Source organism: Phyllostomus hastatus, unplaced genomic scaffold (genome assembly GCF_019186645.2).
Source record: "Phyllostomus hastatus isolate PE091 unplaced genomic scaffold, TTU_PhHast_1.1 phas_scaffold_46, whole genome shotgun sequence".
Classification (NCBI taxonomy): Eukaryota; Metazoa; Chordata; class Mammalia; order Chiroptera; family Phyllostomidae; genus Phyllostomus; species Phyllostomus hastatus.
The window spans coordinates 29,546,696-29,570,998 of NW_025334032.1; the positions used below are offsets into that span (position 1 = coordinate 29,546,696).

The 24,303-nt window shown below is 39.4% G+C and overlaps 1 protein-coding gene across 1 annotated transcript in view; it reads left to right on the forward strand.

Annotated features, from left to right (window-relative positions):
* The window catches only part of PPP2CB (protein phosphatase 2 catalytic subunit beta), a 28,048-nt gene extending 9,610 nt beyond the window's left edge, over window positions 1–18,438 (forward strand). The window contains exons 2-7 of the mRNA XM_045821361.1: window positions 6,383–6,592; window positions 8,076–8,249; window positions 10,180–10,269; window positions 10,382–10,543; window positions 12,451–12,569; window positions 17,744–18,438. Of these exons, the coding sequence (XP_045677317.1) occupies window positions 6,383–6,592; window positions 8,076–8,249; window positions 10,180–10,269; window positions 10,382–10,543; window positions 12,451–12,569; window positions 17,744–17,816 (828 nt within the window). The 3' untranslated portion in view covers window positions 17,817–18,438. The remainder of the gene's footprint in view (window positions 1–6,382; window positions 6,593–8,075; window positions 8,250–10,179; window positions 10,270–10,381; window positions 10,544–12,450; window positions 12,570–17,743) is intronic.
* Window positions 18,439–24,303: the final 5,865 nt, after the last annotated feature.

The following is a 24,303-nucleotide window of genomic DNA, read 5'->3' on the forward strand; positions in this document are numbered from 1 at the left end:
AGGCTGCCAAATTGAGGAGACAACGATATATGGCCCACGTGAAAGAACCAAAACCCCAGAAAAGGAACTAAACAAAATGGAGATAAGCAGCCTCTCAGATGCAGAGTTCAAAACACTGGTAGTCAGGATGTTCAAAGAACTCATTGAATAAGGCAACAACATAAAGAAGACCCAAGAAGAAATGAAGGTTACCCTAGGTGGAATAAAAAATCTACAGGGAACCAATAGTGGAGGTAAGGAAACTGAAATTCAAATTCAAATTATGTGATTTGGAACATAAGGAAGAAATAAGCATTCAACTAAAAGAGCGAGAAGGGAAAATAATTTTAAAAAAACGAGGATAATATAAAAGGCCTCTGGGACATCTCCAAATGTACCAATATCCTAATCATAAGGATATGAAAAGAAGAGGAAGAGCAAGAAATTGAAGACTTACTTGAAAAAATAATGAAAGAAAACTTCCCTGAAAATTTGGCAAAGGAAATAGTCATACAAGTCCAGGAAGCACAGAGAGTCCTAAGTAAGTTGGACCCAAAGAGGACCACACCAAGACACATTGTAATTAAATTGCCAAAGGTTAAATAAAATAGAGAATCTTAAAAGCAGCAAGAGAAAAGCAGAGATCTAGCTACAAAGGAGTTCCCATAATCAGCTGATTTCTCAAAAGAAACTTTGCAGGCTAGAAGGGACTGGCCGGAAGTAATGATGAAAAGCAAGGACCTGCAACCTAGATTCATATATCCAGCAAGACTATTTAGAATTGAAGGGTAGCTAAAGTGCTTCCCGGACAAGGTAAAGCTAAGGGAGTTCATCATCACCAAGCCATTATTACATGAAATGTTAAAGGAACTTATTTAAGGGGGGGGGGGTGGATCAAAACTATGAACATTAAAATGAGCAAAAAATTCACAGCAATCAACAACTGAATCTAAAAAACCAAACTGAACAACCAGAACAGGAAGGGAATCATAGATATGGAGATCATTTGGAGGGTTATCAGTGGGGAGGGGCAAGTGAGGGAAGGGGTGGGGGAGGTGCAGGGATTAAGAAGCAAAATTGCAGATACAAAAGAGACAGGAGGATGTTAAGAATAGTAAGTATAGGGAATGGAGAAGCCAGAGAACTTACATGCATGACCCACGGACATGAACTAGAGTGGGGGGGTTGCTGGAGGGAACAGGGATACTCGGCAGAGGGGGCTAAGGGAAAATAGTCACTGAAAACAAGTTGAAGTGAATAGGGTACATGTCTCTGTAGAAGTGTGAATGTATTTACCCTTAACATAGTTCCTGTTTCTTTATTGTTACAGGTAGCTCAACAGAGCAAATGGATTAAGAGCGATTGTTAAGCGTTTTAGTCTCATGACCCTTTATATACTTTTAAAAATTAAGGACTACAAAGAGGTGGTTTTATTGATGTTTACTGTATTGACAGTTAAAATTGAAATTTCAAAAAGTGTTTATTCCTGAAGCAGCGATAGCAAATATGTTACATCTGAACATGCTCTGGGGTCACCCTCTGAGAACTGCCACATTCATTTATCTGTACATTATGTTAGTAAACACAGTTTTTTCAACAAAACTTCACAGTGTTGAAATTATGTCATGAAACTATTAAAAGCCATCAATATTACGGAAAATCTCCTTGCCAAGACTTAAAATCAACTTTTTGATGTTAAAATACAAAAGAATAGAACTTTCCATGGTACGTAAATTGGTATAAAAATAGTTATAAGCCTCCTTTCACTTAACAATTTAAATGAAGATGGCTAATTTGAAGCTTTATATCCTTAAATGCTCTTTTTCAAGAATATGTATATAGCTTATTAGGACTTCTCTTAAGATTGACGGAATCAGTGATTTTTGATACATATTACGATTTATTCTACAAATATCTTTATATGGTGGTTATCAATGTGTTCCTATTTATCTTCTGTGTTATAAACATTTTCCCAGGCTTCTCTTTTATCTTACTGTATACGGAAGCTGTTCTTTTGTTTGGCTGAGCCGGTCGAAGCCAGCGTGTGGAGGCTAGAGAGGGTAGTTCTGGCACCGGGCCCCCAGCAGACACATGACAGGTGTGTGCTGTGTGAATGCGTGAGCCTTACCCTTCAGGAGCATGTCGATGTGTCGGGTGATTTCTGTGGACGGTGTATACATCGAGTGAATGCTTTGTCAACTTGATAAACGTCCTGTACAGGTACTGTATGTTAAATAATCTTTCCTGTTTTTGGTAATGTTTCCTTTAGTTTTTTATTATAAGTAAGATTAGCTTGTTAAATTCTTAATGTTATATGACTTGAAGAGTCTAATTTTTTTTACTATTTCTGCAAAATCTTATCTGCCAATTGAGTTTAAATCTCAAGATTTCCATAGGACTTGACCAGTTCTAAAATTTATATGTCAGGCTTGATGAAAGGGCTAGAAATGCCCAAATAGTTTTTAATAAAAGGAGTAGGAAGGGGAGCCTACTTCCAGTTATTATATTTCTTTTTTAAAGATTTTATTTAATTATTTTTAGAGGGAAAAGGAGAGAGAAAGAGAGGGGAAGAAACATCTGTGTGGTTGCCTTTCATGCACCTTTACTGGGGACCTGGCCTGCAACCCAGGCATGTGCCCTGACTGGGAATTGAACCTGCTGCCTTTGGTTCATAGCCCATGCTCAGTCTACTGAGCTACACCAGCCAGGGCCCAGTTATTATATTTCTTATAGTAGTTAAATCTATCTGTTACTGACACAAGGGTGGGGACCAATGAGAATGGAACCCAAGACAAGGGTTAAAGAGCTGACATTTTATTTGGGGAGTGCAAGCCCGAGGTTGTAGGGTGAAGGAGAAAAAAGAAGGTGGGAGAAGCTGTGAAGCAATGCAATATGATACATTACCTTAGAGGGAAATTTGTTTCCCTGGTTCCCTCTTTTCTCCCTCTTCCTGGTAGTTCAGGTTCGCTCTGTGGAGAGATAACTAGCACATATTTCCATATTGTGTTATGGAAAGCTCTCAACTTTCCATAACACAATACCCAGCTCTCAGCACCTGCTCAAGAAGCCAGTCCCACATCCCACCTGTGGCATTCCATCCATGTCTGGAAGTGGAGCAGCAGCTCAGCATAGCTAGAACCAGGGCCAGGCAGGTCCACAGCTTCAGCTTAGACTCCAGACAGCTCCGGCTGGGCAAGGGAACCATCCGTGATGACAGCAGAGCAGTTGGAGAGCAAGGCAGCTCCCTCTGAAAAAGAGGCGGTGAAGAGAGTCTGAGAGGGTTTGCAAGGTTGTGTCCGGATCTTAGAAATCAGGATGCAGTCATAGTTTTTTACAAAAGCTTGGCAGAGGTGACATTACAAATTAGCGAGGAAAGGATGGCACAGTATAGTAAATAATGCTGGGCCAGTTGGCTAATCATTAGTAATAAAATTAAAACTAATTCCCTACATTATACCATACAACAAAAGATTGTATACCATACGATTACAGCTCTGGATTAAAGACTTGTAAAATGTGAAAGCAAAAACTCCTGAGATAAAAATACAGGAGTGCCTTTTTGACTTCTGCGTAGGATACAGTTTCTAAAACAAGACCCAAATAGCACAGACCATAAAGGGAGAAGAGTGGTAAATTTGGGTATTTTAAAGTTTAGAAACAACAACAAAGCTTTAGTAGCACTAAGCAAAATGAAAACACCAGCCCCGGACTGTGAGAAGATACTTAAAATGCATAAAACCAGTCCAAGGTAAATATTTCTAATGCTAAAAATAAACAAAACTAGTAAAAATCAATAGGGAACATATAAACAACCAAGGAGGAAAATCAGGCTAATTTTGTGGTAGATATTTCACACACACACAAAAATCCAATGACCAGCAAACATGACAAGCTGCATTTTAAAAAGTATCAGAGATGCAAATTAAAAGGTAACTGTTGTGCACTCACTGATTGACAGGAATGGTAAAGTGAGTTGATGAAGATACAGAGAAATGGGAGCTTTATGTGCAGAGAGACTGAAAACCCATGTTCTTAAATGCTCTTCAGGTCGTCAGACCCCCGGAGGAGCAGAGAAATGTCTGTCCCTAAAATCTCACCCTCCCACCAGCAGTAGCCATCCTCCGCTGGGCTCTGCTGTCGGCCTCATCCTGAGGGTTTCCCTTTGGCTGCCCCGTGTCATTTTCACTGCCATCACCGTCACGGTGAGGCTGTTTCTTACTAGTTTGTATTTTGCATTAGTCCCAGTTCTCACCTCTTGTCCGTCCTGGTTTTCCATTGATCATCTCTCACAGACCTGGACATACAATAAATAGCGTACTAGAATTCTGTACGTGAGAAGTGAAGAGACCCAGACTAAGGCCTGATAGATGCTTCTGGGGGCTGATGGGAAGGTATATATACTTTCATCATACCTGTTTTATTACAGGCCTTCAGAGGCCTTTTTATTTATTATTTTTATTATTTTGTTATGATTCTGGGATCTTTTTCCTATTAGGCAAAGTTGCTAAATAGATGAGGTGTAATGAACTTGAATTCAGTCTGTACATTTAATTTGTCTTGTTTATATAGAAACTATATATATATATAAACTCAGAGCCTTATGAGGATATATTCTAACTTGCCCCGTTAAATGTAAAACAGTTGGAATAAAGAAGTTGGAGTTTGGCTTATGAATTGGTGAAAGAATGTGTTTCTTTCTAAAATTTGTGAGTTTTTCTTAACTTATGATTGTCTTTTTAAAAACAGCTTTATTAAGCTGTAATTCCTACACCATACAATTCATCCATTTAGAATGTACAGTTCAGTGGCTTTTAGTACATTCACAGATGTGGATCCATCAGAACATTTTCATCACCCCCAGAAGAAACCCTGTGTGTACGCTTAGCCATTACGTCCCTCCCCCAGACTCCCCAGCCCTAGGCAGCCACCAGTCAGTCTACTTCCTGTCTCTGTAGGTTTGTCTGTTATGGACATTCATGGTAAATAGAGTCATACAATATATGACAATTTGTGACTGCCTCCTTTCACTTAATACAGCAGTCCCCACCATATCCACGGTTTCACTTTCCACAAGTGGTTACCCAAAGTCAACCGTAGGCCAAAAATATTACATAGAAAAAATCCAGAAATAAACAATTCGTAAGTTTTAAATTGTACGCCTTTCTGAGGAGCGTGATGAAATCCCTCGCTGTCCCGCTCTGTCCTTCCAGGATGCGACTCATCCCTCTGTCCAGCATCTCCATTGGGCACACCCTCCTCTCGCGTGAGTCGCTTAGTAGCCATCATGGCGATCAGATCCACTGTTGAGGTATCACAGTGCCTGTGTTCAAGCCACCCTACTGTACTTAATAATGGCCCCCAAATGCAAGAGTACTGATGCTGGCAATTCAGATATGCCAAGTAGAAGTCTTAAAGTGCTTCCTTCAAGGGAAAAGGTGGAAGTTCTCAATTTAATAAAGCACGGGAAAAAAATCACGTGCCAAGGTTGCAAAGGTCTGTGCTGAGAATGAGTCTTCTATCCATGGAATTGTGAAAAAGGGAAAAGAAAGCCGTGCTGGTTTTGGTGTCCCACCTCAGACTGCAAAAGTTACAGACACAATGTGTGAAAAGGGCTTAGTTCAGAGGGATAAGACATTAAATTTGTGCGTGGAAGATGTGAACAGAAAACGTGTTCCAGTGGATGACAACATGTGCCAGAAAGCTTTGAGCCCATGAGGAGACTCCAGCAAAGAGTCCCCTGGAATGACTGACCATATTAACTTTGTTATTACAGTATGTTGTTATGATTGTTCTACTTTAATTATGTGTGCAGGATTTGGTACCGTCGCAGTTTCTGGCATCTACTGGGATCTTGGAACCTTGTGACTAGTGGGAGGCTAGTGTGTAATGTTTCCAACATTGTAGCGCGTATCAGGACTTTTTTTTTTTTTAATCGCTGAATAGTAGTCCATTTTATTCATTCACAAATTAATGGACATTTGAGTGTTTTCCACTTTTCAGCTGTTGTGAATAATGCTGTGCGAACACATGTAAACATAACTTTTCATTTCTTTTAAGTATATATCTAAGAGTGGAATTGCAGGATCAAACTGTAATTCTGTTTTTTAACTTGTTGAAGATCTGCCTGACTGTTCCACGGTGGCTGCACCACTTTTCGTTTCACCAGCAGTGTGTGCTGGTCCAGTTTCTGCACATCCTCACACGCACTTGCTGTTATCTGTCTTTAATTGAGCCATCCTGCTGGGGTGTAAAGTGGGTATCTCACTGTGGGGTTTTAGTTTTATGATTTTATAAGGCATGTTTCAGGTTTTTTCCCCCACATTTTATTTTAATACATAAGGAACGATGCTTTTAAGTTTGTGATAGAATCTTTTTTTAATTGTTAATATTCTTTTCCTGACAGGCTAAGGAAATTTTAACGAAAGAGTCAAATGTTCAAGAGGTTCGCTGTCCTGTTACCGTCTGTGGAGATGTTCATGGTCAATTCCATGATCTTATGGAACTCTTTAGAATTGGAGGAAAATCACCAGATACAAACTACCTGTTCATGGGCGACTATGTAGACAGAGGCTATTATTCGGTGGAGACTGTGACTCTTCTTGTAGCATTAAAGGTATGATTAATGAAATTCAGTTTTTTTCGAGCTTAAACCAGCAAAAGGCCAAAGTGGCAGTATTGTGTATCTTCTGTTTTATTTAACAATTCATTCAGTTTATAACCCTTAAAATAATAGTTGGTTTTATACCTTTTAAAAGAGAGATAAGAATAATACATTAAACTTTCCTGGTTACTCCTGGTAAATCTTTCTCTTGGGGAATCCATTGCTGAAGTCTTGGGATCGTTTTTGACTTGGTTGTTCATCCTTCATGTTTAGTCAATTAACAAATCTTTTTTTTTTTAAACAAGTCTTTTAAAATTCTTGCCTTGAGAAGTCTGTTATCCTTGTGTCTTTCTGTTTTTACTGTCTCCACCCAGATTGTATTTTAGCATTCCAGCCTGGTTATTGCCATAGCAGTAATAGTAGTAACTAATATTTCTGCTTCTAAGATCTGACCCCCTCCAAATTCTCCTTGCCCTTGCATATGCTGCCTGATTAAATCTCTTTTAACACTTTCATCTTGTCACTTCCCTGCTCCCACCCAAATTCTTCAGTGATATCACGTTGCCAGTAGACTCAAGCTCAAAGTCCTCCTAGCCTGGCCCTCTGGACTGTAGCCTGAATTTCCCTGCCAGTAGTTGGTAGCAGATCAAATCCGAGTATTGCAGTGCTCAGTCTGTCTCCATCCAGTTTCTTCATGGGATCACTCTGTGAATTTTTACCCCTTATGCCAAAACTCAACTCCAGCTATTCTTCCACGAAGTCTTCAACCATTCTAGCCTTCCTCTTTTCCTTGAAATTACTCTGAAGAGTCTTGTCTCACCCCTTATTTATGTTAGGTAGTGGTTTATTGCCTTCTATTATTTAGTTCACATACTTCTTTAGTGAGATTAGTCCCTAAAGCGCAGGCGTTCTGTAGTGTTGTACTTGTGGAGACCTGACCTCATTGTAAGCACTGAGTTTAAGCCTGGACATATATAATGGGTGCTTAGTGAATATACATGCGTAGAAGAAGTATGTATTTGCAGCTTTTGGTTAATTTGGTTTACAGAATCTGATGCTTTTTGTAACTTATCAGACATGTTCCTAACTAAATGGTATGCTTTAAAGTATGCTTTAAAGTAAGAAGTCACACTGTTCTGAGGAGATTTAGAAAACTAGTGACAGTTTAAGGAGAAAGGTATTTGAAAGAATCACGTACACGTTTATTACAGTGATATAGGTATCAGTTAATGAGGATTCCAAACAATAATGAAGAAGTATGCCTACCCAAAATATTTTGTGATAATTTAATCAATGGTTATGAATGAGAACATTTTTTACTCTGAAAAAGATTTTACTTACATTTAACTTACTAGCAGACAAAAGAGTGATTTAAAGGGATGGGTCATAGGTTAATATATTTAACATGTCACTGGTAAAAATAATGGTTTACACCATGTTTTTTTTTCCTCTTTGTTTTTGTTTTGTTGTTTTTGTGTTTTTGCTTTTCCTTTAGGTGCGTTATCCAGAACGCATTACAATATTGAGAGGAAACCACGAAAGCCGACAAATTACCCAAGTATATGGCTTCTATGATGAATGCCTACGAAAGTACGGAAATGCCAATGTCTGGAGATACTTCACAGATCTGTTTGATTATCTCCCACTTACAGCTCTAGTAGACGGACAGGTGTGTGTGTGTGTGCTCTTCTGGGGGCTGGGGGCTGGGGCGGAATAGAAGTAGGAAAAGATTTTCTCCTAGTAGTCTGGGGTCTAGATTTATATGATGTGTTTTTCATCCCCTTGGCTGGCAGGGGGTGGGGGTGTGGGCCTGGTTCTCTTTTAAAGATTTTAGAGCAGGGACTTGCATAAGATTTATGCATATTGAGACCACAAAATTTTCATGTTATTACTAGATATGTGTTTAAATCTTTTGGCCAGATAATATGCCAATATACTTTTCTATTACAATAAAATATGATAAATGAATGATTAAGACCTTAACATATAATACTAGTAAAGCAAAGCTATTCTTTTAAAACTGTCTTCACATATGAGGGTTTACTGTCCATCATTAATAACTTTTTATTCCAATTTTCATGAAAATTGCAAGCAGTAATATTGCGTATTACACTTTTTTACTAAGAAATGAATGCTTTGTTTCTACCTATAACAAGTATTACAGACATACTGTAAAAAAACTACATAAAAATAAAATTCAAAAGTACAAGAAAAAAATTATTTGTTTCCTGTTATCCCAGTTTATAGATGTAATCCCTATGAGCTTGAACTGGTTTTAATATAAATATAAAACATACTATATAACTACAGTTTTTAAACTGTAAAATCCCAGAGTTGTCAGGGGTGTAGTAGATCCTCTCGGACTGCTGTGGGAATAATTTGGTTAGGACCTTTTCTGTGTGATCCTAATGGATCACATGTTCCCAGCCGTGATTTTGGAGTGTGGTAATTAATTTAGAAGGACAGCCTTTTGCCTGCACTTGCTAAAATGAAAGAAAACAATGTGATACTTTTAAAATTTTGTTTGTTACCCCAAAACATTAATTGCAAAGAACATAAGCACCCCTGTGTTCGTTGCAGCATTATTTACAATCACCAAGATATGGAAGCAGCCCAACTGTCCATCAGTAGAGGCATGGATTAAACAACTATGGGACATTTACACATTGGAATACTACTTTGCCATAAAAAAAAACAAGAAACTTTTATTTTTTACCCTTTGTGACAGCATGGATGGACCTAGAGAGCATTATGCTAAATGAAATGAGCCAGTCAGAGAAAGACAAAAATACCTTATGATTTCACTCAATATGTGGAATCTAATGAACAAACTGAACTAACAAGCAAAATAGAGACAAATTCGTAAATGGAGAGCAGGAATACTGCTAAGGCGGGGGAGGTTATGGGGTGAAGGGATTGCGGGAAAAAGAAGGAGGGTTACTATACTTACTAGCAAAGTATCAGAAACTGTCTTGTCAAAATCAGGAGAAAAATTCCCTGTAAAATTTGATTCCAAATCCCTAGAAGTTGGGCCTGGGAATAGGTGTTTTACAAAAAAGAGCAAAACAAAACACACAAAAATGCTAACTTGCATTATTTAGTTTTGTTTTGGAAACTCTAGCCAGTATACTGAGCAGTAAGAAGAATTAAAAGGTTTAAATACTGAAAAGAAGAGAAAACAAATATTTGCAAGCATGATTTTGCACTCAGAAAAATTAAAACAAACTGGAAAGTCACTGGCTCCAGGAATGGGGCCTGTGGGGTCTTTGTGGAGAGGGGAAACTTGACACAGCAGCGGCCACCGGACGAGTCGGAGATGGGCCACCAGGACCCAGGTCCCGTCACCAGAGAAAGGGACGAACGCTGCGTAAAACACTCGGAGTTTTAAAGAAAAAAGGACAAAAAGATACATTTAAATATTAACATCTCTCTCTGATGTGATTTTTGTTTTCTTTTTCATCATATCCTGTAAATTCTCCATAGTGAATATTTTTAAACTTTATTTTCAAAAGAGCTGTTAGGATTGACATTTATACTCATTACTTACTTTGCATTAATTTTTAGCAATTAACTGATTTTCTTTTTAAATTCACGAACAGATATTCTGCCTCCACGGTGGCCTCTCTCCATCCATAGACACACTGGATCATATCAGAGCCCTGGACCGTTTACAGGAAGTTCCACACGAGGTAAACTTAGTTTAAGTCAGATGGAAAGAAATACAACCACGTTGTAGTGAAGCTTAATTAGTTAAACATGACTGCTAATAATTTATAACACAAACTTAATTTTCTTGACCAGGGCCCAATGTGTGATCTGTTGTGGTCAGATCCAGATGATCGCGGCGGGTGGGGTATTTCACCGCGCGGTGCTGGCTACACGTTTGGACAAGACATTTCCGAAACATTTAATCATGCCAATGGTCTCACACTGGTTTCTCGTGCGCACCAGCTTGTGATGGAGGTATGTCCTTTCCCTACAGGAGGGCGATCTTTATTTCAAATAAATACATGTGTCTTTAACAAAGCCTTCATGCGTTAGAATAGCAGAAACAATCCTCAGCACTATCTAAGTGGGAGGAGAAAGAACTTGGCTGGCCTTTGCAAGCAGCGAAAGTAGTAGTTTGCTATGGCAAAATTATAACTCTCTTTTGAAGTTAATTTAGACTTAGAGAAAAGTTGCAAAACAGTACCGAATAATTCCTTTATATCTTGAAGTCAGAGTCCTCAAATATAAATATTTAAATACATGCTTTGTCATTCTGTTTCTTTGTTCCTCCCCCTTCTCTTACACACATCACTTTCTTTTCAACTGTTTGAATGTGAGTTGCAGATACGACGCTCTTTTACCCCCAGATTTACACGTGTATTTTGTAAAAGTAAGGACTTTTCTCTTACATAACCACACTATACTTATGACAGTCATTAAATTTGCGTTGATGTAGTACTATTATCTAACCTAGACACTGTATTCAAATTTTAATTATATCACTAATGGCTTTTATAGCAACATGTAATTGAATATATGTCTGTATAATCTAATCCAGGATCGTGCTACAGGTGGTCACCTTTGATGTGGAAATAATTTCTCAGATTTTCTTTGTTTTACATAATCTTGACATTTTTTGAAAAGTGCAAGCAATTTTATCCTGTATAAATGTTTTTCATTTGTGATTTGATTGACGCTTCCTTACTGCTTTAGATTCAGGGCGTGTTTTGGTGGGTAAACCACATAATGATACTGTGTCCTTTTCTGAGCATCACGTCCGAGGTCCTGAAATGTGTTAATCCCATAGCTGGTGGTGTTAACCTGGGCCACTTAGTTCTAAGTTGATGCCTGCCAGAATTTTCTACTGTGATGTTACTGTGTTGTAGATACTAAAGGAAAATAAATAGAATATAACCCTTCCAAACCAATAGGAGATAGCTTCAAAATGTAAGAGGACATTTTACAAAGCCAATAAGGGCAAGAGGAGGAGGGAGAACATAATAACATAAATTTTTATAAAGATAATAAATCTAATTATATCAGTAAACATTAAATAATTAAATGGATGAAAATTTTTATTTCTGTAAAAGATGAGGCTCAAATTGGATAAACACTCAAAATTTAGCTGCTGTTTGGGATTTATGTGGAACATGATGACACCACCCCCTGGAAGCAAGGGATGGAAAATGCTGTGCTGGCGTATCATTTAGATAAATGGGCAAAGCACAGCTAATAGTATGAATCAGAACGGGCTCTCAGACAAAAGGTATAATTAGAAGTAAAAAGAGGTCACTACTAGAGAAAACTGGCCTGTATTTACCTAATAATAGATTCAAAATACGTAAAGCAAAAATGGACACAACTTACAAGGACTCTCCCACCCTGGCCAGGTCACTCAGTTGGTCCGAGTGTCGTCACGATTCGCTGAGGTTGCCGCTTCAACATCCAGTCAGGGTACATGCAGGAAGCCACTGATGAGTGCTTAAAAAGTGGAAAAACAAGTCAGTGTTTCCCTTTCTCTCTCTGTCTCTCCCCCCCTCCCCCTTTCCTTTCTCCTGCCCTCCTTCTCCTCTCTAAAAATGGATTTAAAAAAAGGAAGAAAATCTGCCCTAACGGTGGGAGGAATTGAGTACAGATCCTAGCTGAGATGGCAGCCATACGTTAAGCCGAAACAAAGCCTGTGCTGAGCTCCATGTGGTAACAAAACCCTGCGCCCGACAGTGGGGCGTTCTGTGCAGGTGCACGAACTAGTGATGGGTACTGTGTAAGGTAACTTAAAAGACTGCGTTTCCACAGAACGTGTCTGCAGTGTGTAAGTGTACATTTATCTGTGTCGAGATTACAGCTTTATAGTGATGATACTTGTCTTTTGAATGCTGCAGGGCTATAACTGGTGCCACGATCGGAACGTGGTCACCATTTTCAGTGCGCCCAATTACTGCTATCGTTGTGGGAACCAGGCTGCCATCATGGAATTGGATGACACTCTGAAATATTCCTTGTAAGTAACTCTAAATTTCAGTTGTTACGTGATCACTTTTAAAAGGAAACTTTAAAACATAGATGATTAAAACAGGAGGTAGAGGATTTCTGCTTCTGGAACAGTGGAGTGAGAAATGTGGTAAACTCTCTCCCCAATGGAAATAACTGCTTAACTGGAGAAACTTATTTTGAACAAGTATTTCAGAAATTTTGGAAATTGTTTTAAGTAGTACTGCAAATAGAGAAACACTTATTCTAGGAAATCTATTAAATCTCAGTAGTAACAGCCAGAGTTTGTGGAATTTGAGCCACAGTGGACTCCCTGCCCCTAGTCCTCGATCCCTCGTGTGGGAACAACGCTGGGCACAGCACTGTGCGTGGGTGTGGACCGGAAGAGGGGAGCTCTGCCCTTTCCCCAGCTCCCAGTCTTACCCCCAGGGGGCCACAGGCCAGCAGAGCATACCTACCCTGTCCTGGGTCACAGAAGCTGTGTTCCTCGTGGGTGCCGTCAGGCAGGCTGGGATCCCCTTCCCCTGTCTCGCTCCCGGGGCCGAAGCTCTCCTCCCAGTGTGCACGGTGGAGTGAGAATGCTGGGTCCTGGGTGTTCTTTTCCTTCTCCTGCTCAGAGAATGGGGGGCGGGGGGGGGGTCACCAGGAAGTGGTGAAATAGGGGTGTGTCATGTCGAGCATGGTGACTAATTAACACTGTGCCATATATTTGAAAGTTGCTAAGAGAATAGATCCTAAAAGTTCTCACCACAAGATAAAAACTTGGTAACTACGTGTGGTGATGGATGCTAACTAGACACGTTGTGGTGCTTGTTTCTCGAAGTGTATATATACATTTATGGAAGCATATGTGTACACCTGAGAATGATATGTCAGTTACATCTCAATTTAAGAAAGACACAGGTAACAAACCCTATGCACACTAGCTTCCGCAAAAAGGAAAAAAATAAAATAATGGGGGGTGGAGGCAGAAACAGCTTCAAAGCAGCAGCATAGAAGTTCAGGGTGAGAGGCAGAACAAAACGTTCCTCAGCTCTGGCTGAGAGGACTGATCTTACCTGGAACAGAGGGTAGGGAGTCCCAGGCCCAAACATTCTGTTGAAAACAATGAGTATCATGGTAGAAACCAGTTACGAGGGCTCACATCACTCTCCTGACACGATACTAGCAGCATCAAGTGAAGGAGCAGAGCAAGAAGTTTAACAGGGGAAAATAATGAAGGACAAATGAACAGAGCCTCAGAAACGAGGACATCTTCAAGCACATCAGTGTAAGTGTACAGAAGTTCCATAAGGAGGAGAGGGGAGGAAAAGGGAACAGAAAGAATATTTGAAGAAATATGGCTGAAAGCTTCTTAAATTTGATGATAAACATTAATTTGCACATCCAAGAAACTCAACTCTAACTTGGATAAATTCAAAGAAATCCATGCCCAGCATGTCATAGTTAAAATGCTAAAAGTCTAAAAGAAAGAATCTTAGGAAGCAGTAAGAGAAGAATGACTTATGAAGGGGAACCTGAATAGGATAATCAGCTGACAGTCTCATCAGAAAGGCAAGGGGACAATATATTCATTCAAAGTGCTGAAAATAAAAAACTCAGCCAAGATCGTATATCCAGCAAAACTTCAAAACGAATGCAAAAGAAAAATGTTCCCAGATAAGCAAAATTGAGAAAATTCAATACCAGCAGACATGCCTAAAGGTTCTACTTCAGGCTGAAAGCAAATGACACCAGAAAGTAAATCACATGCACGCGTGTGCACACAGTGGCTGTTGCAGAAGTGCAGTTGCAGCTTTCTGAGCCGATTTAAAAACCAGTCGCATCACACAATGTGGATATATTTGTAGTGTAGTTGAATTTATGGGAAATATATGCAAATGTAGTGTATTTGACAGGAACCGGACAGAGGAGATGGGTGGGAATAAAGCTTATTGAAGTAAAAAAGTAACACTAGATGGTAACTTGAATCCTAAGGAAGAACATGAAGAAAATAAAAATGAGGTTAGTATGACAAAACCTATAAATATGTACTTGCTCTCCTTTCTCGGCTTGTTTAAGGTCATCAGATTATGTAAAACTACAAGTATTTTGGGGGGTTGTAATGTATGTACATATACTGTGTATATAACATCAATAGCAAAAAAGGGAGGGCAATGGAAAGGAGTTCTGTATACTACATAGGAGTAAGTTTCTATAATGCACTAGAATTAAGTCAGTATAAATCTGAAGTAGAATTTCATGTTAAGTTGTGTACTGTAATTCTAGAGCAAGCACTAATAATTTAAGAAAAGTAATTGTAAAGTTGTTAAAGGAATGTAAATGGTAAACTAGAAAATATTCTTTTATTTAAAAAGAAAGCAGTTAAAGCAGGAACCAGGAGCTAAAGAAGACACATTTTTTAAATGAAAGATATAAATTCAGTCATAGCAATAACACTAAATGTGAGCAATTTAAGCAGTGCAAACAAAAGGCAGATATTACCATTTTTTTTTAAGATACAGTGTCTGGATATCTACATGAAACATAATTTACATTCAAAAGTATAGATAGGTTAAAAGTAAAATGGTAGAAAAAGGTAACACCATGCAAATAGCAACCACGAGAACATTGGACTGGATAAAATAATCAGGCAAAACAGATTTCAAAATAAAAAGTTGTTACTAGAGCCCTGGCTGGTGTGGCTCAGTGGATTGAGTGCTGGCCTGTGAACCAAAGGGTCACTGGTTCGATTCCCAGTCAGGGCACATACCTGGGTTCCAGGCCAGGTCCCCAGTAGGAAGCATGCGAGAGGCAACTACACACTGATGTTTCTCTCCCTCTTTTCTCCTTCCCTTCCCTCTAAAAATAAATAAATAAAATCTTTTTAAAAATGGTTACTAGACATAAAGCATATTTCATAATGATGAAAGACTCACACCACCAGGACGAGAGACCAACTCTAAAGCATGCACTGAACTACAGAGCCCTAGAGTATATGGAGCAGAAATTAAAAGAATTGAAGAAGGACCTAGACAATTCACCAATAATTGTTGGAGACTTGATTATACCACTTTCATGAATAAAACTAGGCAGAAGATCAGTAAAGAAATAGACTTGAGAAACACTGTGCACTGACTATACCTAACATCCACAGAACACTCCCCCTGACAGCAGCAGAATGCAGTCTTCTCAAATGCATGTGAGACGTTCTCCAAGATTGGTTATGTGCTAGGCTATAAACCAAGCCTCGGTTTAAGAAGACTAGAATCAACATACAAAGTCTGTTCTCCAAACACAATGCAGTGAAATTAGAAATAACAGAAGGAAAACTGGAAAGTTTATAAACATGTGAAAGTTAGCATACTCCTAAATAACTTATAGTTCAAAGAAGAAATCACAAGGGAAATTACAAAATACTTTGAGAAAACTGACAGTGAAAATAGAATGTACCAAAACTTAGGGGATAACTGTGAAAACAGTGTTCGTAGGAAAATTTATAGCTGTAAATGCCTATATTAAAAATCAAGAAAGATCTCAAATCAGAAACCTAACTTTATACAAAGGAACCAGAAAAAGAAAAGCAAACTAAACCCAGTGCAAGGAAAGTTCAGTGTGAAAATGAAATGAAACAGTAGAAAAACAACAGAGAAAATCAACAAAACCAAAAGGTGATTATTTTTAACAAAAACATTAACTTTTTTCCAATGAAAAAACTGGGCTGGCCAAGAAAAGGAGAGAAGACACATTATCAAACTCACTGCTGACCTGACTCAGATAAAAGGAATTATAAGGGAGTGTCATGAATAACTGTGTGGCAGCACATTAGGTAACCTGAGTGAAATGGGAAAATTCCTAGAAAGACAAACTACCAAAACCAACTCAGTTAGAAATAGAATATCTGAGCCCTGGCTGGCGTAGCTCAGTGGATTGAGCACGGGCTGAGAACCAAAGCATCACAGTTTCGATTCCCAGTCAGGGCACATGCCTGGGTTGCAGGCCACAGCCCCCAGCAACCACACATTGATGTTTCTTTCTCTCTCTCTTTCTCCCTCCCTTCCCTCTCTAAAAATAAATAAATAAAATATTTTTAGAAGGTTAAAAAAATAGAATATCTGAATATACTTGTAGCAAGTAAAGAAATTGAATTCATAATTTTAAAGCTTTCTACAAAAGAAGTCCAGGCCCCACTGGCTTCTGTGAGAAACTGTCCATATACTTAAAGAGGAATCAAGTCCTGACAGGTGTGGCTCTGATGGTTGGGCGTCGTCCAGCAAAATGAAAGGTCGCCAGTTCGATCTTGGTCAGGGCACACGGCTAGGTTGCAGGCCTGGTCCCTGGTCAGGGTACGTGCAAGAGGCAGCTGATCAATGTTTCTCTCACACATCGATGTTTAGCGCTCTTTCTCCCTCCGTTCACCTCTATCTAAAAATAAAATCTTTTAAAAGTAAAAAGAATTAATGCCAATCCTTCACAAACATCTCCAAAAACATAAGCAAGGGATTACTTCTCAGCTCATTCTTTGAGGCCTGTGTAGCCCTAATACTAAAATCCATGACATGATAAAGAAACTACAGCTAAATACTGTCAGTGTGTAGATGCAGATTCCTGCAACCAGATACGAGCAAACGGAGGGCAGCGAGGTATAAAAAGGGTGATACACCATGGCCGAGTGGGATTTAACCCAGGAATGCAAAGTTTGTTCAGAACATGAAAATCAGTCAAGGGAATAAACTATATTCATAGTTTATTGGACAAAAAACACATGATCATCTCAGTAAAGCCCGAAAAAGTGCTGTCAAAACGCAACACCCTTTCGTAATAAAAATAATAAACTAGTCAGGGAAGGGAACTTCCTCATCCTGATGAAGGGCATCTACAAAACACCCACAACTAACATCATTCTTAATAGTAAAAGACCGAATACTTTGTCCTGAAGTCTCGCAGAACAAGCACGTGTGCTCTTACCACTTCCATTTAACTCACGATGATACTGCAGACCTTTTCTTCCAGGCGCCGAGGTCGACGTTTTATCTGCTTAGATTTCCACCGTAGCTCTGGGAGGTGGTTTCATGGAAAGTACCTGGAGTGACTTGTTCATTTCAGCCATAGCGTTGATTTGTTTGCTTACAATTTCAAATCCTTTAACTGTTGGGGTTTTTGTTTTTTGTTTTGTTTTGTTTTTTGTTTTTTTGCCATTGACAGCCTTCAGTTTGACCCAGCACCTCGTCGTGGAGAGCCTCACGTTACCCGGCGCACCCCAGACTACTTCCTATAAGTTCCTCCCGGGAAAAAACCTGCCTTCGTATGTGGAAGTATGCTGGCTCTCTCACTCTCACACACACGCACACACACACAGAGTGATCTATGTGTATCTGTAACACATTGGGAATTGGGCTCTGTCTTGGCATTAAGCTGTATCATGGACCAAAACGTGCCATGCTAATGACGAGCACTTAGCACAATGAGAGCGCTGAGACTGAAACTCAGCGCAGCTCTAACGGAGTCGGTCTTAACAGTCTGCCTGCTGTATTTGTAGTGACTGCTTTCCTCTGGACTGTTAGAGCGAAAAAGACCCCTTCGTCTCCTTTGGCACTTACTTGGAAATTGTAGTTACGGTGTTTAGCTGGCATGGATTAATAGAGTTGGAATTTTATTTTTAAGGAAAATTCACAAGCTGACTTTCACCTAATCCATTATCCTTTATTTTATTGAAATGTATCATTAACTGAAGAAAAGATTCTTCTTGGAAGTAGGTAGTCATAACATTTAAAGAGATTTCCCCTCATTTAAGCTATGTCACTGTTTTCTGTTGGTCTGAGTATTACTGTGCATTTGTCTGACAGTGCTTGCCTCCCTCTGGTGTACTGAGCAAATAAACTTTTCATGTTAAACAAAAACAATGATTTACTGTGATATACTTGAAATGAAAGTTTTATTATTTTAAAATTTGATATAAAATCTTGTAATGAACAATGGTGTTGAGGTCTTTTAAATTAATGTTGTTTGTATAAAGCTTATGAGAAAAAATTGAAATAGGACCTGATATCTTTTAGATCATGAAAAAGCCATCTGTAGTCTAAACATTTCATTAGCTAATTTGTGTTATTGTATTCAATGTTTTTAACTATGAATTGTATCTGAAACTGTAGAATATTACATAGCTGGGAAGAATCTTTTAAAAAACAAAATATATGATTAATCTCCAAAAGAGAGTTTAGTAGAAATAGTAGTAATCGTACTATACAAATGTAAATGTAAATTCCAAATAGTAGAGGAGAAAATAGGGCATCAGTTTGGGGGTGAGAGACACAAGAGGAAAAACTAGTAAGTGTTTGTATAAGAAAACAAGATGGTAGGAGTTAAGTGTAAATATCTGAAAATTATAAATCAATGTGAATGGACTGCATTCTCTAATTAAAAGACAAAGGGTCAAATGTGATTTTTTTTTGAACTAGCTATATATATACCCATTATCAGGCACGCACCAACAGCAGAGCAAATTGGGTAGATTGAAAATAAAAAGATAAGATAGATCAAGAAAGTACTGAACAAAGGAAACTTGAAGTAGTTATACTCATATTAAATGGGTTTGTGATAAAACTGCAGAGTGGAGGGCCCATGCAAATGAAGTTAGACTTTCTCTACCTGTGTGCACATACCAAAATAGCCTCAACATGTTAAAAACAGTAATCCTTAGAAATGCAGAGACAAATTGAAGTTTCCGTTGTTACAATGGCAGGTTTCGACTTCCTTTTCTATAGTCAACAGAGGTGTGGAGGATTTGAGTAACACATTTTAATGAGCTCGATACAACAAACATGCGTAGATTTCTGCACCCAAACAGAACACACGTTCTTGTCAAGTGTATAAAAATTGGCAATTATTACACATCAGAAACCTTTTAAAAAGTTGATTATGTCACACTAAAATCTGACTACAGTGCAGTTACTTTAGAGGTCAATAACAAAAATACAACTTGGAAAGCCATTTTGAAATTTAAAAAATAATTCGAGGATCAAAGATGAAATTAAAGGAGACTTAAATTCTATAAAATGGAATTTAGAAAAACTGTGAAAATATATAAAAATACGTGGACAAAACATAGAATACTCAAATTTTGAAAAATTAATCTCCCTATCTGAAAATTTAGCTATTATAAAACTATGGTTTTCGAGACAGTACAGTACAGGTGTAAATGGACACACACAGATAAATGCTTAACATTAGATTGTTTTTCAACAAAGAAACAAGGCAATTCTTTGAAGGAAGGATTTGTCTGTTCAACAAAATAGTGTTAGAACAATTGTACATCCGCACGGAAAAGGGTGACCTTAGATGCTGACCTTAGAAAAACAGTCCCTGAAAATGGATCTTAGACTCAAACGTAAGGCCCGATACAAACTTTTACGAGAAAACACAAAACCCCTTTCAGACCTTGGGTTAGGCAAAGATTTTGTAAATAACTACACTGAAAGAATGGAAAATTAAAGAATTGATGAATTGAACCTCATAAAAATTCAAACTTTTTGTGCTTCCAAGGATGGAATTAAAAGACAGTACTCTGCAAGAAAGTATTTGCAACATGTATCTGATAAAGGACTCGTATCCGTATTTTGTAAGAACTCTTACCACTCAGTGCAGTGAGAGCACGGGCAGAAGATGTGAACAGACATGTCATGGGAGAAGCCACACAAATGGCAGAGAAGCGCAGGAACAGATTACCACCCGCCATCTCGCTGTTGGTTTTCTGTTTGCCCCGTGTATTCTCTTTTTCTTAATTCTTCTGGATTAATTGAATATTCTTCATTTATCTCCTGAGTGACTTATTAGCTATACTGCTGTGGTCTGTTACTTTAGTGGTTACTTTAGGATCTGTGGTACAAATCTTACTGTCTACCTTCAAGTAATACTGCATAAAATTGAGCATAAGAACCTTGTAGTATACTTCCATTTACCCCCTTATCTCTGTGCTATTGTCATATATTTTGCTTTTTTACATGTATTAAAAACCCCATATAACATTATTACTTTTGTTTGAACATTAGATTAATAATTAGATTTAAATTTAAAGGAATTGAAAGACAAAACTTTTATGTATTTACTCATGTTAATATATACTATTTCCAGTGCTCTTCATGTCTTTGTATAAATTCATATTCCCTCCTGGTATAATTTTCTTCAGCATTAAAGACTTTACTTGACTATCTCTTTGTAGTACAAGTCTGCCGGTGATGAATTTCTTCAACTGTTGTGTTTCGTGTTCATTTTTTATAGGTATTGTTACAGCGTATAGAATTCTATCGTTACCCAGAGACTTGGAGCCCAGAGACCTTGAACTCGACAATGATGGGCTGGCTGCTGTTACCTTGTGCTTAGGATGGGGCGGGGTGCTAGGTTTCCCCATGTCCCCTTTCCCTTGTCGCTGCATCCCTGTGTCGGAGAGAGGCCTTTCTTCCTGCCCTTAAGCTTCCCTGTCCGTCCATAGACAGCTGTTGCTTCTCACTGGATGCTAGGCTCATGGCAGGAGCAGGCGAGATGCCCTGTTGTCCCAAATCACCCTTGGTCTCAGATGGGGCCAGTGTGCTTTGGCCTCGGAGGTGGGGTTCCCATTCCTCCTGCCTGTGGCAGATAGACTCTGCCCTGTAGGGAGGTGAGTCTAGAGAGTTGGCTTGCTGAGTCATCCCCAGCGGTAGCACCTGTTGTTACCTGCACCTGCTCCACCCCCAAGAGTAGAGAATATTGTATTTGCTTCTGCCCTTTCCCCAGCAGCACTAAGTACCTGCCTGTGTCCTGGGAGAGGCGGATGGATTTTGCTTTTACTGCTTTTCCAGAAACGGGTCTCTGCCAGTGTCCTTGTGGCCGTAGCATTGGTTGACTGACCCCAAGAAGCTAGTGGAGCTTTGAGTGTGTCCCTCTGCAGCCACCAGTCACCTCCCTGTCTGCACCCAGGTGGCTTTCTCTGGTCGTCTGCATGCCTCTCTCCTCGTGAACACTGGTGAAGGCCGGGGGAGAAGAGCTTTCAGGTGAGTGGGAAGTCCCTTTGTACCCGAGTCCCCCAGCCAGAACTGGCTTCATGACATGTGGCCTGTGCAGTCACACACAGCCCCACCCTTAGCAGGGCCTCGGGCTGGCTTCAACGCTGTGGTGTCACCGTCTTGAGCTCTTCAATTTTGAGCAGGGAGTCCTGCCTGCGTTCGCATTCTGCACTGAGACCCACACACTAAATAACCACTCCCGTTCCAGAGTGATGCGTGACCCACACTTGGCCTTGAAACATGTTCAAAGCTTCGCTGAATTTTTCTGACTGGCTTGTACAGCAGCCACCGTTCTCCCTAGCCCTGCCCGAGGGAAAACTGCCCTGTATCTTCCGGGCAGGTGGTCCTCTCTACTCCAGTTTCCCCAATTGCTTTGCAGCCTCCACCAGCTGAGGGCTCAGAAATACTATGATTTTGTATATCATCCAGCTGTTCCTTGTTAGAGTTTAAGAAATGTTCTTTGCCACTTTCTACATCCCAAGGAAAAGCCCAAAACCGCTGCATGTTTAAAACTTCTTATTTATAGGCTCTCAATTTCAGCCAGCAGAGCAGTTAACTAATGAAGGCTAGTCCACCCCCACCCCTCACCTTTGAAGGGGAATGTCCTATTTCTTTTACAGTTTTTTAAGGAAAAGATGGCTTTTTATTTTCTCCTCTCCCCAAAACAAAATACCCTTAGTCACTGTCATTAGAGTAGAACAATCTAGAATGACATGATTCATGAACAGGCAGCTACTGTACCATTAAATCGAAAGAGCTATCTCCCATGTCAGTCCGTTACAGTGAGGAAGTTGACGAAGAAGCGTGACCGGAGATGAAGAATAACAAAATTAAGGGAAATTCTCTAAGGATGTGTGGCTCGTGTGCTAGAGGTATATAGGTTATTGAGTGCACTCCTGAGCATTTGGGCTGCTTTTTTAAATACCCAGAATATTCTTTAGTATGCTGAGGATGTAGGCCTTTAACATATGTCACTTCTCTTTCACTAAAGTGGTTTATTAAAACAATAATAAATGCGCCAAGTTGAAATAGGATTCAAGTTAGTTTTTCCTGGGGCTTTTTTTTTTTTTTTTTTTAAAGCTAAAGCTAATTTAAGCCACAGCCTTATTTTATCATTTGACAATTTTACAAGTCTGCTCCTTTTTTATCTTAAGCCTGTTATCTTTAAACATTTTATCATGGAAAAGGATGCAAAAATAGGGCATAAAATACCCCGATGTACCTTTCACTTAGTTTTACGATTTGTTCATCTATATCTCCATCTACTGTTCACTGTTCCCCCTCCAGTTATTTTGAAGTCTATTTTGACCATAATTCATGTATCCTAGTGTGTGTCTTCAGGGAGAGAGGTACTTCCCCTGCTTTTCCCTCTTCCTCTCTTCCCTCTCTTTCTCGTAACCACAGTGCCATCACCACACCTAGAAAAAATGATTCCTTACTTATGTTTCTCATTTCTCCAGCTTACTGCAAGAGGACTGCATTAACAGAATAGTAGTTTTAACCAAGAATCTCAAGATTTAAGGCAGCTGTAGTTCCTTTCCCTAAACTCATTGGAAGAATTAGCTTTTGCAGCCAACGAAACAATTGATCACCTCCATGTTCAGCCTTCTAGTCGTACATGCAACAGATAATGCTTGTTCTGCGTCAAAGGAATATGTATTGGCACACAAATGGCCCTGATGATTTTAGGGTTGGGGATTGGGAGGGGGGAAGAAGCTTTATTCCACAAATTTTAGGAACTATTTGTTAATTATTGAAATTTTGGCTTTTTAAAAGAAATATTTTTAGTGGTAATTATTTTCTGTAGTCAGTAGCCTTGGAAATGGGTGTGGATGAACAACTGAACATAGAGCCTGTGGAAGTCTGTGATCAGAACAGGTAAATATGAAAATACTTCTCTTGTATTTGCATTTGCATCTGTTCCAAAGACTAATAATGGGAGCTTACTGAGCCTTCGAAAGAAATCCTAGGAGCTATTAACAGCTAGAGAAACCAAAGGACTTACCCAGAAAAGTAAGTCATTCCTAAGGACATCTTCACATTGTTGGGGAAAAATGCCCTGAATAGTTCTTATAACTAGTTATTGCCACATAAAAGATTTCCTCAAACATTTTAGCTTAAAACAACATTTATTTCCTCCCACAGTTTCCATGGGTCAGGAATCCAGGAGCAGCTTAGCTGGTGGTTCTGGCTGAAGGTCCCTCATTCAGCTGCAGGCAAGCTGTCGGCCAGGCCTGTGACCCCTGGCTGTGAGTGGTGCTGGAGGATAATTCCTACCTTGTGATAGGCAAGAGGCTTCAGTTTCTTGAAACATTGTCCTCTCTACTGGGCTGCTACCACACGGTCTCCTTCAGAGTCATTGCTGGGACAGAGAGGAGCAATAGAAGTGGCAGTCCTTTATAATCTAATCTAAGGAGAGACATACCACGACTGCAGGTTCTTGAATAATGTTTCATAATGTTGATGAAGAAAAAAGTTGATGCCCAGCCAGGGCCACTGTTGGTGCATTTATCTCTCAGACCATCAGGGTCAAGAATCTGGGAGCATCATGGCCAGGTGTTTCTGGCCAGGGCTGTCATGAGATTACAATCAGGCTGTTGCCAAAGCTGCAGCCTTTGGACTTAACTGGGGCCGAGACCCAGCCCCAAACAGCCTCATGTTGTGGTTTAGTTCCTGGCACACGGCTGCCCCAACCCCTGCCATGTCGGGTGAGGGAGTGACCTGAGA